The sequence below is a fragment of the Leuresthes tenuis genome, unplaced genomic scaffold (assembly GCF_036924035.1).
Source record: "Leuresthes tenuis unplaced genomic scaffold, fLeuTen1.0.hap1 SCAF_10, whole genome shotgun sequence".
NCBI lineage: Eukaryota > Metazoa > Chordata > Actinopteri > Atheriniformes > Atherinopsidae > Leuresthes > Leuresthes tenuis.
This window is the reverse complement of record NW_027325364.1, coordinates 16,449,652-16,461,738: the sequence shown is the minus strand read 5'-3', so window position 1 is coordinate 16,461,738 and position 12,087 is coordinate 16,449,652. Positions and strand designations below refer to the sequence as shown.

General features: G+C 39.7%; 2 protein-coding genes across 3 annotated transcripts; both read left to right on the top strand.

Annotated features, from left to right (window-relative positions):
• The first annotated feature begins 3,772 nt into the window (after positions 1-3,772).
• Positions 3,773-5,453, top strand: hcst (hematopoietic cell signal transducer). Its single transcript, XM_072393305.1, has 4 exons — positions 3,773-3,850; positions 4,035-4,055; positions 4,250-4,384; positions 5,299-5,453. Exons 1-4 carry the CDS (start codon positions 3,805-3,807, stop codon positions 5,343-5,345), a joined length of 249 nt encoding a protein of 82 aa, XP_072249406.1. The 5' UTR covers positions 3,773-3,804; the 3' UTR covers positions 5,346-5,453.
• A 2,533-nt stretch (positions 5,454-7,986) lies between these two features.
• tyrobp (transmembrane immune signaling adaptor TYROBP) lies at positions 7,987-9,140 on the top strand. 2 transcript variants are annotated; one of them, XM_072393303.1, is made up of 5 exons: positions 7,987-8,206; positions 8,298-8,315; positions 8,404-8,547; positions 8,640-8,707; positions 8,805-9,140. In XM_072393303.1, exons 1-5 carry the CDS (start codon positions 8,170-8,172, stop codon positions 8,859-8,861), a joined length of 324 nt encoding a protein of 107 aa, XP_072249404.1. In that variant the 5' UTR covers positions 7,987-8,169; the 3' UTR covers positions 8,862-9,140. The 2 variants fall into 2 exon arrangements, with proteins under 2 accessions (XP_072249404.1, XP_072249405.1); XM_072393304.1 differs by lacking the exon at positions 8,298-8,315.
• Positions 9,141-12,087: the final 2,947 nt, after the last annotated feature.

Here is a 12,087-nt window from a genome sequence, read left to right as displayed (position 1 = left end):
AATCTCTCTCTTCATTGCACCTTTCTGAAGCTGTGATAGCTGGCTAACCTCCCTCCGTGTTGCCTTGATCTTGACTTCCAACTTCTGTCTCCATGGGGATACTGCCTCTTACTGCTCCTTGTATTGTTTATCTTGTAGCCAAGCATCTCTAGGATCACAGCAGCTGTGGTGTACATCAGCTCCACCATAGCGCTGTGTCCACATCTTCAAGCAGACTGATTGATTTTCCATCCCCATGAGACATGTATTTAAATAATAATGATAATCATATACTGTATATAGATAGATAGAATTATGGTGTTTGTGTGTGTGTGTGTGTGTGTGTGTGTTTATTAAATCATTGAGGAGAACAAAAACACAGTGAGATGCTGAGCCAAAAAAAAGTAAGAAATTGTAAAAATATAAAATTGCTTTTCAGTAATAGTCACATGCCACAGTATGATTATTAAGCTTTGACAATGGACTTTATAAGGGGAAACTACTGGGACCCATTTGTACATTTATTTACATCATGGACAATGGATCCTCAAACTGTTCACTATGTTTATTTATGCTCCAAAAACAAGAATAATGTATAAAATCAAGAATATATTCATTAAAAACTACCTTCTATTTACATTAATGATGATGATGCATATCTTCAGCAAAACCTCATCTAGATTTTATTTTTATTTTTTATAGATTAAACTGGACATTAATATAATCTCATTGGCTGAGAGACTTTTGTAAATTGAAACAGCAGGAAGTCCACCAAGTGTTTTTTTTTTCTTCCACAGGTTTCTGACAGAAGCTCTGCAGCTCCCTCTGCTGTCACAAGTGAGAATTGGTTTTGTTTTGTTTTTCTATACTGTCACAGACTGGAATTTAATCCACATTGATTATGTAAATTTGCAATCCATATCTGTGGTGGAATTTCACATTTTACTCAAGAACTGTACTGTCAGTTTGAAGAACTTCTACTTCAGACAGACAGACAGACATACAGACATACAGACAGACAGACAGACAGACAGACAGATAGATAGATAGATAGATAGATAGATAGATAGATAGATAGATAGATAGATAGATAGATAGATAGATAGATAGATAGATAGATAGAGTCAAGTGAAGAAAAAAAAGCACCACACTCACAGTAATATCTCAAAATGCTAAAAATATAATGCTAGTGTATTATAACAATATATTGTTATTATGTTGTATGAAAATATAAACCATATTATATTCTATGTCATAATGCATTGACAGGTATATTATGTTAACAGATATATTAAATGTCAATAATGTAATGAGTTGAATAGTTTGATGGCACGGGGGACCGAGGAGTTTTGAAGTCTGATGGCTGGACAGGCTCCTTTGGCTGCTGATGACAGTATGCACCGGATGACTGGCATTGTCTACAATGGCCAGCAGTTTGGCAAGTGATCTCTTCTCTGCAACTGTCACCAGAGAGTCCAGCTTCGTGCCAATCACAGAGCCAGCCTTGCCGATCAGCTTGTCCAGCCTGGATGAGTCCTTCTTTGATGTGCTGTCCCCCCCACCCCAGCACACCACAGCATAAAAAGTGACGCTGACAACAACAGACTGGTACAACGTCCACAGGAGTTTCTTACAGCTGTTAAACGATTGCAGCCTCCTCAGCAAGTACAGTCTGCTTTGGCCCTTCCTGTACAGAGCTTTGTGTTGCTTGTCCAGTCCAGATTGTTGTCTAGCCACAGCCCGAGGTACTTGTAGGTGACTGCAACATTGTAGAACCGCTGTGTTTTATCCCAGCACAGCCCATAACTTTGAACTAATCCAGCTTGTGGTTCCTCCGAAGTTAGAGTGACAAGGACCATAAGCTTAGGTTCAGAGAACATTCACACAAGGCTGTGCAGAAGCAGAATGTTTCCGGAATATTTGGGGAACTAAAAACTCAAACGCACTCTAATGCTCTGAAGGCCTGAAGAAATGTACTTTTTAAGGTACAGCAGTTTTTTCAGTCCTTTTAAAAAAAAAAAATGTAAGGCTTTTGTCGCAAGAGTTAGCAAATGTTTTTGAAATCTCCATAAAATCTACTGAAAATATAGCTCCCCTGCCACATCTAAGCCAACTGATAACGAGTCTATGTACTGGAATGTAGAACTCGAATCATTGACCTAATTTTATCCACTAAAGTAAAAATCTATCAACAGGCCTTTTGTGCGCACTGCCATGATAATTTCATATAATAATTTTTAAAAAAAGCCTTTGTGACCACACACATACACCCAGGCTGATAGAAACCACAAGACACCTTCCATATTCCTGCTCTTCAGAAAGTAGCAACAGCTGGTTGTGCATTGCATTATGGTTCCCTTGAGTTTGTTATGTTTGGTTGCCATGAGGAGGGCTTCCTCTCTCCACACTCTCACTTTCATTGTTTGTCGGTGTCTGCCATGTGTCTTCTGAATTTCCTCTTTCAATCATGGATTATAATTTGACATTTACATTAAGATCGCTGGATAATTGTGTTCACTTGTTAGAACTTGTCACTTCATTTTCTAAATAAAACTTTGCGCCCATCTCTAAGTTTGCCTGTTTATTCATCAAAGACTGTTGACCAATGTTGCTAATGCACATACTGGTGTGAGGCTGCACAGTTGCTTCGGAAGAAGTCAGCTACAAATTTTATGCATGCAAATGTGCGTGCTAAAATAATTAAAAGACCGTCGACAAAAATACGTGGGTTTGCTGTTAATGGCGCCTGACATTTAAGAGTCAGCGGTGACACCACAGCAGTGTGGTGACATTTTTAACACCCCACACTCTGTCTTGGACATCTTACCGGGAGATTATTGAGCAGTCAACATTCACATAGGGCAACTCAGTTTGTATTCTCTACACACAAATTTGAACATGGCCTCTATCAGAAGACATCAAGTGACGCAACAGAGAACTGTGGTATTTCAATCGTTGGCAGGTAAAAGATGCAGCTGGGGTTTGTAAAGTAGCAGAGTGGGCTGTTGACTGCGCTCCTATGACAAATTACAGCCTCCTGTTTCATGCCTGTGAGTTGTGTACACTTAGTTTATTTTCAGTTCTCCACGTGAACATTAATATGCATTCTGTTGTACAAACATCTGTGTAGTCTTTATTGGAATTAAGCTTCTTGTAAAGGGAACTAATCTGAAGTCACTACATTGTCAATCATGTGTCAACCAGCAGAGGAAGTTATGAGCTTGTCGCCGCCTCTCAAAAGTAAAAAGCTCATCTTCTGGCCCACAGAAGGCAGATGAACCCAAGCAGAGCAGGTATGAGGACTTTTCTTTCTTACTTTCTATTTTTGCCTACTTAAATGTTAAATCTCTTCACGTTAGTCTTGAACGTTGCTTCACACTAAGAATGTTCAGTGGGATTATCAGGCAAAATATAATTTTTTCTGCAACGATTGATATAGAATCTTGATCAAGTTTAATCTGTCTTTTTAAAGATATCGTTAAATGGTTTTGTTCTATGGGGAAAATGTATAATTTAGATCTTCCTCTTTCTTTTTATCTCTTTTTTTTCCCCTTCGAATGCCCACGTATATGGTTATGAATCGCTGACAGAGGAGTTGTTTGTTGAAATGAAAGCAGGTCAAACCTACAGTTTCAGATAGTTTAGGTGATTTTCTTTAATGCTGACAATAAACATGAGGAAATTTGCGGCATATCAACCAAAACACAACCTGGTTGTGCTTTTTAAATGCATTTTCTACATGAGTGAGGATTGTACATGAGATGCTGTCGTGTCTCTTCTTTTTGTCCTCTTTCAGACAAGACAGAACTGATCGGATCGAAAGCAATGGCATATCGAAAGCTCATCATCGTTGCCTTGCTTTTTCTGTCCTGTAAGTATGTTTTTCATGGCTCTCTGCTTTTCATACCGAGCCTGCACTTCACATTTAGGTGGTCTTCAACAGGAAAGTAAAACCACAAACATTCTGCACGGCGGAAATTTCACAAGCAGAAGCCTTGCCTTTTAAAAACCAGAACAAAAAAAGGTTTGATGTGTTCTTCTTTTCTTCTTCTTAGACCTGTCTGTGGCACTCGCAGGTATGTGTCCTACAACAAACAGAGATATTTTGATGTTATAAACTATCAACAATAATGCAGAACCATTAAACTTCAGACCTGATGACTCATTTTTTCCAGCCACATCTTGTTTGTCTCTTTAATGTAGCATCCCACTCCATTTTTGTCACTTTGTCATCTCATTCGCTGTCTGTCAATCGCTCTGGGTTTCCCAGACAGCACTGTGACTTGCTATAGAATTGAGCCTGGGACGATAGCGGGGATCGTCTGTGCAGATTTGTTGCTGACCCTCATCATCGTCGTTGTCACCTACCGGTGCGCCAGATTACGCCGTCAGAAGATAGATAACGGTACATTGTGGGGCTGCGATTAGTCAAGATTTGTCTGTTTGATTCTGTTATTTTCTACCTTGCTGTGTTTTTTTTTTGTTTGTTTTTTTTTAAAGCCATGATTGGGTTTTTTCTCACACCTCAATTTCCAGAGAAGGTGGGGAAATGATTTATTAATTTCCAGAAAATTATGCATTTAAACCTTTACCTGATAGAAACAAGTGCAAAGGAGATGATTTTCAGTGTCCTCACAACAGCATACATTCTCAATAAGAGACAGATCTGGACCACAACCAGAACAGCCAGTCACAAGCACTCTGTGTCTATGAAACCACATTTTTGTGAACCACCCTAACACATTACTTTCACACATTTGCAAGTCATTCGTGTATTGGATGCTGATGCACCTCCATACCATCACTGGTTTTTGCGCCTTACTCTGATAACAGCCTGGATGGAGTTTTCTCTCTCAGACTAGCTTAGACATCTGACCACAGAACATGTGTCCACCGTCTTTCTGACAGAGAACTCAGTGGTTTATATATGACTTCATCTTTGTAAAATACAGTCTCAAGTTCCGTTCATGTGGACTTGAAGGTCACGTGAATCCAGCAGTGGTTTTCAGCCCTGAATCTTTTCACAACATACAAAGTACAAAGTGATGACCAACAGCTCCTTACATGTAAATTATTTTTTTTAGAGGTCTTTTAGAGGTCCTTTTATAATCAGTCCTGACGCTCTCACCTGTCGCTGATTAATCTGCCAACTGTAGAACAGAACGTGGTTACTTTTTTCACTTTCATTGCCTGCCTTCCTCCCAACTTTTTATGGGAGTGTGTTGCTTCTAAATACGACGAGGTTGATTCCTGAAGACACTGAAAACCTTTGCGCTGAGTTTCAAGTAACAGTTTCTCTCTTTTTCTTTCTCTTTACAGCTGACAAGGTGTACATGAATGTCCGCGCCAACTGCAAGGCCACATAGAATTGCGTTGCACTTTCTTCTGATCCTATCTTTATATGAAAGCAAAATGTTACAGAATTAGCTTCATTTTTCTTCTTTTTAAAAAAAAAACAAACTCTGGTTACACTCTTACTGGCAAAATGTTTTGATTTTTTTATTTTATTTGTAAAAATCACAGTATTATTAGCAGCTTTATTTGATCCCAGGAATCTCCAGACACCGCCCTCTATGCAAAGTGCAGGTGACTGATAGTTCAGGGCAACAGCTCATTTCATGGGACTTTCAAGGTCTGTAAAGGGCCTCTTGCATACTGTGAATGTTTAGATGTTATTCATATTTATAAAATGTTGTTTGTTACTACCTAGATAGCATGTCTGCACTTGGCTGTTAGTAGAAAGATTTCCACAGGTTCATACGTTTTTTTTTTAAATCTTTGGAATCTTGGTGAATACTTCTGTTATAAAAAGCTACATGGAACTGACAAAGAAATAAAGCTCAAACATTGAATTTACATTGATTATGTCTGTCATTCAACAATGTATGAAAAAGGACTGCTGATGACGTAAATTCTACCGACAATAAACTATATATAACAAAAGCAAACAGTAAACAATAAGATATAGCATAAAAAGTCATGTTAAGAAGTGAATTGAAAGATGAGACCAGTTCTGTGCGCTTCAGATCCTCTAGTGAAATGTTCCACTACACTGGGCCCCAGCAAACAGGTCCAACAGCTTTTATTCTTGAGTTGGAATTCATAAACAGCCAACAGAAACCTATGTGAGAATCTGAGGCTGTGCTCTGGCTCAAAAGGGAACAGCAAATCAACGACGCAGCTAAGAGACCATTGTGTGCTTCTTAATTTCTAAAATGTATAATCCTGGCATCCAGTTAAGAGATGCTAAAATAGGGTTGCGTTTACGCCATGTTTTCCAAAAATATATCAAACTACAACGATTTGCGTGCGGTTGAATAAATACAAACATATAGAAAACGATTCTATATGTTTGTTTGCTTCATTAACTGTTTTGGTTTCTTTCGATGTGATTCACCGTTGCATGAAAAGTGACCTTTTTAGCAACGCGCAGCACCGGAGGCCAGATAAGATACGCTGTGTGTTGATGAGATGCTGTGGTTAAACTGCTGCGGCTTCAAACACAGAAAACATGCTGACCGAAACACTTTTTTTTTTTAATCTCTATTCTATCTGTCTGGCCTATATCCTCTCCACGTTCACTGTGTTGTTCACACTGTCTCTACTTACCTTTACAAAAAAAACCCACTGAAGTTTAATCTCGACACACATCTTAATAATAATAATACATTTTATTTGTAGTGCCCTTTACCTTTTTGTTTGAAGAGCTCCGTTCTGCTCAGCCGTTTTCCCTTTCCATTAGAATTTTCTCGCTTAAACTCTTTTTATTCCAGAAATTGATCTCTTGCCTGGGGTTTCCTGTTGGCCTATGGGTTTAAGGCTCTGTCTGTGTTACTGTAACATCCCCATTTTACGTCCAGCCAATTTTTCTCAGCAGATACAATATTTCTAACAACAGCTTCTAGAAAGAAATACCTAGCTTGTGAGAAATTGCCAAAGAGCTTATCTAGACATCATAAATTTGTTAACATAGGATACCATGAATTGTGAGGTCATGAGAGGCCACAGTGAAACACTATGATAAACATAAGAGTAAAGTGTCCAGGTGGAAAAAAGAGAAATGGCAGCAAGATTATTGATGTTTCACAGCCTGGCAACCCCAACATTTTTATTCAAGGTTTATAATGATGTATGAATTCATTTCTAATCAGCCATAATAAAGCCTAGTTCAATTTCAGAATCCCTGTATAAAGGGTGCTTTGCGAGTACAAATCAGATTGATTCATACTACACAAAACGCACTCACATGATAAGATTTCCAATCAAATAGGATTTTTATTCAACCTTTCATTTCAAAATTTCACTCATTTCATTGTTCCAGTGGTTACCTCCACAGAGTTTAATCATTAGAAAAGAACTATGCTTACCGCATCTCGACAGTCAAGAAGCAAAACAGGCTGATTTAAAATCGAGTGTTTAACCTAAAGCAGTTAAGTTCAAGATTTGGATTCATTCTAATTAGTGATGACGTGAACACTTAAAAACAGAGAAGGCTGTATGACTGCTCAGTACTGTATACCTGTGCTGTGTTTCACACATTTATCCCTGCTGTGTACCATTATGAAACATATATTTCTCCTCGACAAAAACTGTGAAAGTGTACTTTTTTTTTTGGTTTGTTTTTGTGGACAGAGCAGCATCAGTTCCAAATAAACCTGTGGTTAGAGCCATACAGCCTAAGCAGCAGTGACAGTGGCCATCCGCCTGCACAAAACCACAGATCAGACCATGGGAAATGCTCTTTTTGGAGATTAAATCACTTGTATTTCAGCAGAAACTGTAGGTGTAATGAAACCGACGAGGAAAGAATTCAATCTTTCAAAGGCAAAAACATGGCCTAAATCCAGCGGACTTCATATACAAAATGAGAGACTTTCTTTCCAGGTGAGACTACCAATCCTCCCTTTAATGGGCCACAAATGAAACAACAGAGACACCAACTTCCTGTTCCCACAGTGAACTACTTTCTCTGGCTCCTCCTCCCATCACAGTCACCCAGTGTGTTAACAAACCTCTGCATCACTGACAATTTCGCCTGTGGACGCTTCTTCATCTGTAAATCCTCCCTTTAAAGGCTTCTAGCTTCTTGTTTATGGGTGCGGCAGCAGGTCTGTTTGAACGAGAACAGAAGGACCGGTGGCCCTCAGCGGCTCCCTTTCATTTCCACCTTGACGTGAGGCCAGCTTTAGGATGTCTGACGCTCTCTGTATTGTGGGTTCATTTTTTGGTGAGTGTCACATGTTTGTTGACGGAGAACGATCCCAGCAATGGCACGGTCAGTTTACTCTCTGACGTTTTCTTAACTGTCTGTCTTACAGGCTCAGAAGGACAGCAAGGTATCTGGATCGCCCCATCCTTTTTGCTGCAGAGTGATGTTTTGCTTTGCTTTTGTTTCAAATCCTGTGTGTTCATTTTTCCCCACAGAATGTGGCTCCTGTTACCTGATAAGCATGGGGTCTGTCATTGGGATCATTGCCTCTGATATTATCTTGACCATCTTCATCGTTGCCACTTTGTTCTGCTTTGCAACTCACCACAGGAGACGAAGGGAACGGGACTCTCATGACGGTGAGAATGTGCACTTCTGCTAATTTGTTTTGCCCGCTGAGCGGTGGTCTGGCAAGTGGGCAGTAACTTGACAGTTTTCCAAATGTGAACAGGTAAAAGAAATCTAAATTCATCGGTTTCAAAGAAAATGGCAAGAGAAATCCCAGAGTCTCCTTACCAGGTAAAATATTACTGCTGTTAAGTCTGAAAAATAAATCACATATAAGAATGACACGTTTCTGTGCTGCATTGATGGACTGCTTTGATTTGTCTTTTAGGAGTTACACGGAGCCCAGTCAGATGTGTACAGCGAGCTTGAGCACTTTAGAAAATGACACTCTCGAAAAGAACCCGTAAAACCATTAGACGCACAAGCAGATCAGATTGAATAATCCTCAACACGCATCTTGCTTTGCAACATGTAGTCCAGCAAAATTGTGAGTCGTGAATCCATTGTTTATGTGAATATTTAGCAAGTAAGTGATAGATTATATGAAAGCTAATGTGGCAAATGTAACATTTACTGCCTCATATTCATGCTTCTGTAAATCTTAAGCTGTCTTGAGATGTAGAATTTGTGTTGAACTAATTATGAATTAAATCTGTAAACCAAATTTCAGGCTCGGGCCAATTCTGGTCGAAAGTCATCAAAGTGGTGACTGCCGCTCATTTCTGATTATTTCAGATATTTCTCACAAAACAATCTTCATACCAGTCACCTCCTCTGGCAGCTTTCTTTATTTAACACTCAACGCAAAACTCAGCCAGAATCCCTTTATTTCTTGTATTTACCCACATGATCAGATAACAACAAAAAAGACATATTCATTTATTTATATTTATTTATCATTTGGATGGGGCGAAAAAAAATTCCCAGAGAGCAACTATATTTGGAGGCCACTTGTCTGCGCCTGATGAGTCAACAGATGAAGGCTTCTGACTCATTTTGAGGAAGAAGTGACCTGGTAAAAAAACGGAAAAAAACGGGAAGAATAACTGTTAAATATAAAATCAAGGAGGAGCAAGCTGTTTCATTCTATTGTTAGACGAAATCTGAGGACTTTGAATAAGCCTCATCTCACGAGCAGGCTCTTACAACAAGCCGGGGGGGTGGGCAGCATGCGCAGAGAACACTTTGTGCGATTCAAATGCAGAGGGAACAGACCTCACATGTGATCATCAGGCAGCTTGGCTCTGGGCTGGAGCGGAGAAGCTTCTGGGCTCTGGAGGTGTTAAAGCGCAAAAAAAAAAAAAAAGAAAAAGAAAAGGAGGATCACAAGAAATGACAAATCTTTCTGGAGAGCCTCGGGCATCGACGAGCAGTTTCTGTATTTTTCATATTCACTTGAGGAACAGAAACCTGTTCTCACCAAATGGATTCATTTCAGAGCTGATGTATTCTCTGGTTTCTGTGGGATTAATAAAGATTAATTGTACAACCTGACTGTTTGCTTTACACAGTTATTCCTGGAATATAGTGAGCTGAGTCTAATGTACTATAGAATTCAGTCGTACCATCATAGTCGGCATGTTTACTGCTGCCCACTCCAGCCAGTCTGCTGTTCTTGTCCTCCAAACTATCCTGATCCAGCGTCTCTCTGCTTCGGTATGGCGCCATCCTGTCAGTCTTTCCTGGTTTAGCTTGTCTTTGCAGATTTGTGCTTTGACTGGCACTGGCAGGTTTCAGCATCATTCCTCCTTCACCATTCTGATCAGATTGCCCTCTGCTTGCATGCAGCTCCCCCTGAATCCTGCTTTGCTTTTTGCTCTTATGGTCCTGAACCAGTCTGCTGGTCAGATCCATCCACTGTGTGACGTCTCCGTCCACTCCCACTGTCTTCCTCAGCGAAGCCTGCTCCTTTGCCCCAGCTTCGGGAACCATAACCTCGTGGCTGTCAAGCTCTTCTGAATGCAAATCTGAGAAGAGTGACAGTTGCTGATTAAACAAATGACCCTCACAAAGTTACAGCTGACATTTGTCATGAAAAATAAAGACATGTGTTTCTTTAATTCCTGTCAAACTGAATATTTGTCCAAAAATTTGTTCAAGATACAAATCAAATATACCTGGAAATCCGTTACTGTGCAAACTCTCTGTCGATTTTGCCTCAGACAAATCTGTGAGGGTATAATTTGTTGTTATTCAAAATAAAATCAGTGGCTTAGTTGTATTTTCATGGGTAACAAGTGCAATACCAAACCAAATAGCAATTAGTAAATCGAAGAGATGCATTAGTCAGCCAGAATGAATACATTCATATGCCTTTTTTCTAATCTTTTATCATTATGAAAAGAAATGTACCTTCAGAGTCTTGCTCTTTCATTGGTTTTGAAGGGTTGTTGTGTGCTGCAGACATCAGAATTTGTACAGTGAGAATCACCGGGGTGGTTTAAGCAATCAGATAACGCCGAGCGTGTCTATTAAGGTTTTTCTCTGAAGATTAAGGTCAGTGATCAGCTACAATTTCAACACATTTCTCTTTTTACATTTGTATCTTGCGTTTGTGTTCTTAGGGAACCAAAAGTGCTTTGAGGATCTGAAACAATAACTTCACTCTCCAATGTAAGAAAAATCTCTCTCAGTACATTTACAGTTACTAACCTGTGATTTCTGCAGGTGCGGTCTTGTCGGTAGCTGTACAAAGTGCATCTGTACCAACAGACATGAACACAGCATGCGACCATTTGGAACAGCATCATTTTTCAAACAATAAACCACACCGAAAATATCAAAGAAAATCTCACCATTCAGAAAGCTCAACACATTTAGTCTGTGGGCTTGAAAAAGAAAGAATGAGACGAAATGTTATTCCTTCGGGCCCGTTTAGGAAGATTTCGAAAAAGTCATCAAAACCAGGTGAGTTTTCTACCTTTGACTGGAGCCGTCACCTCCGCAGCAGCAAACGGAAGCAGCAGCAGCAGCAGGCAAAAGGCGAAGCTGAAACAAATAACAAACATTTGTGTCCATTTTTGTTGGCACATGTCATTGCGGCCAGTAATTCAACGCAGAAAACACACACAAAACAAAAACCCATCTGAAACTCACAGCATCATTGCTGACTTTTGGTCCCCAGCGGTGTCCACTGTTTGTCAGAGAGTCAGGGTGTTGGGCTTTTATGTGCAGCCACATCAGGTCCCTGCTCCAGTTAATTATAGAGTCTCGCAGGGTTTATTAGCCTGAGTTTTAGTCAAAGATTGTGTGTTTTGGTCAAGCACTCCTGGGTGTTGAACAATGTGTGATTTGTGTGCTGAGGAGCAACAGCTTTGCTAGTTGCTGGTCAGTTTACAAAAGCCTATTCATTTCAGACAAATCATTTTAAACATCCAGACTCATGAAAGTGACTGGTCTTACCCTCTATTTTGTGCTAATTACAGGTAGCATGTTACTTTGGCTCCCTCTGTGGATAAGGTAGCCTTTTTAAATAATGCAACAGACCGTGCATGGTATTTATCATTATTCCACCATTGTCCATTCATCAAATGTAGCCCTGCGTTTTGCCTCACAAACAAGTAAACGTAAACGTTCATCTTCAACTTGATACAGGCAACACATTTCAGCAC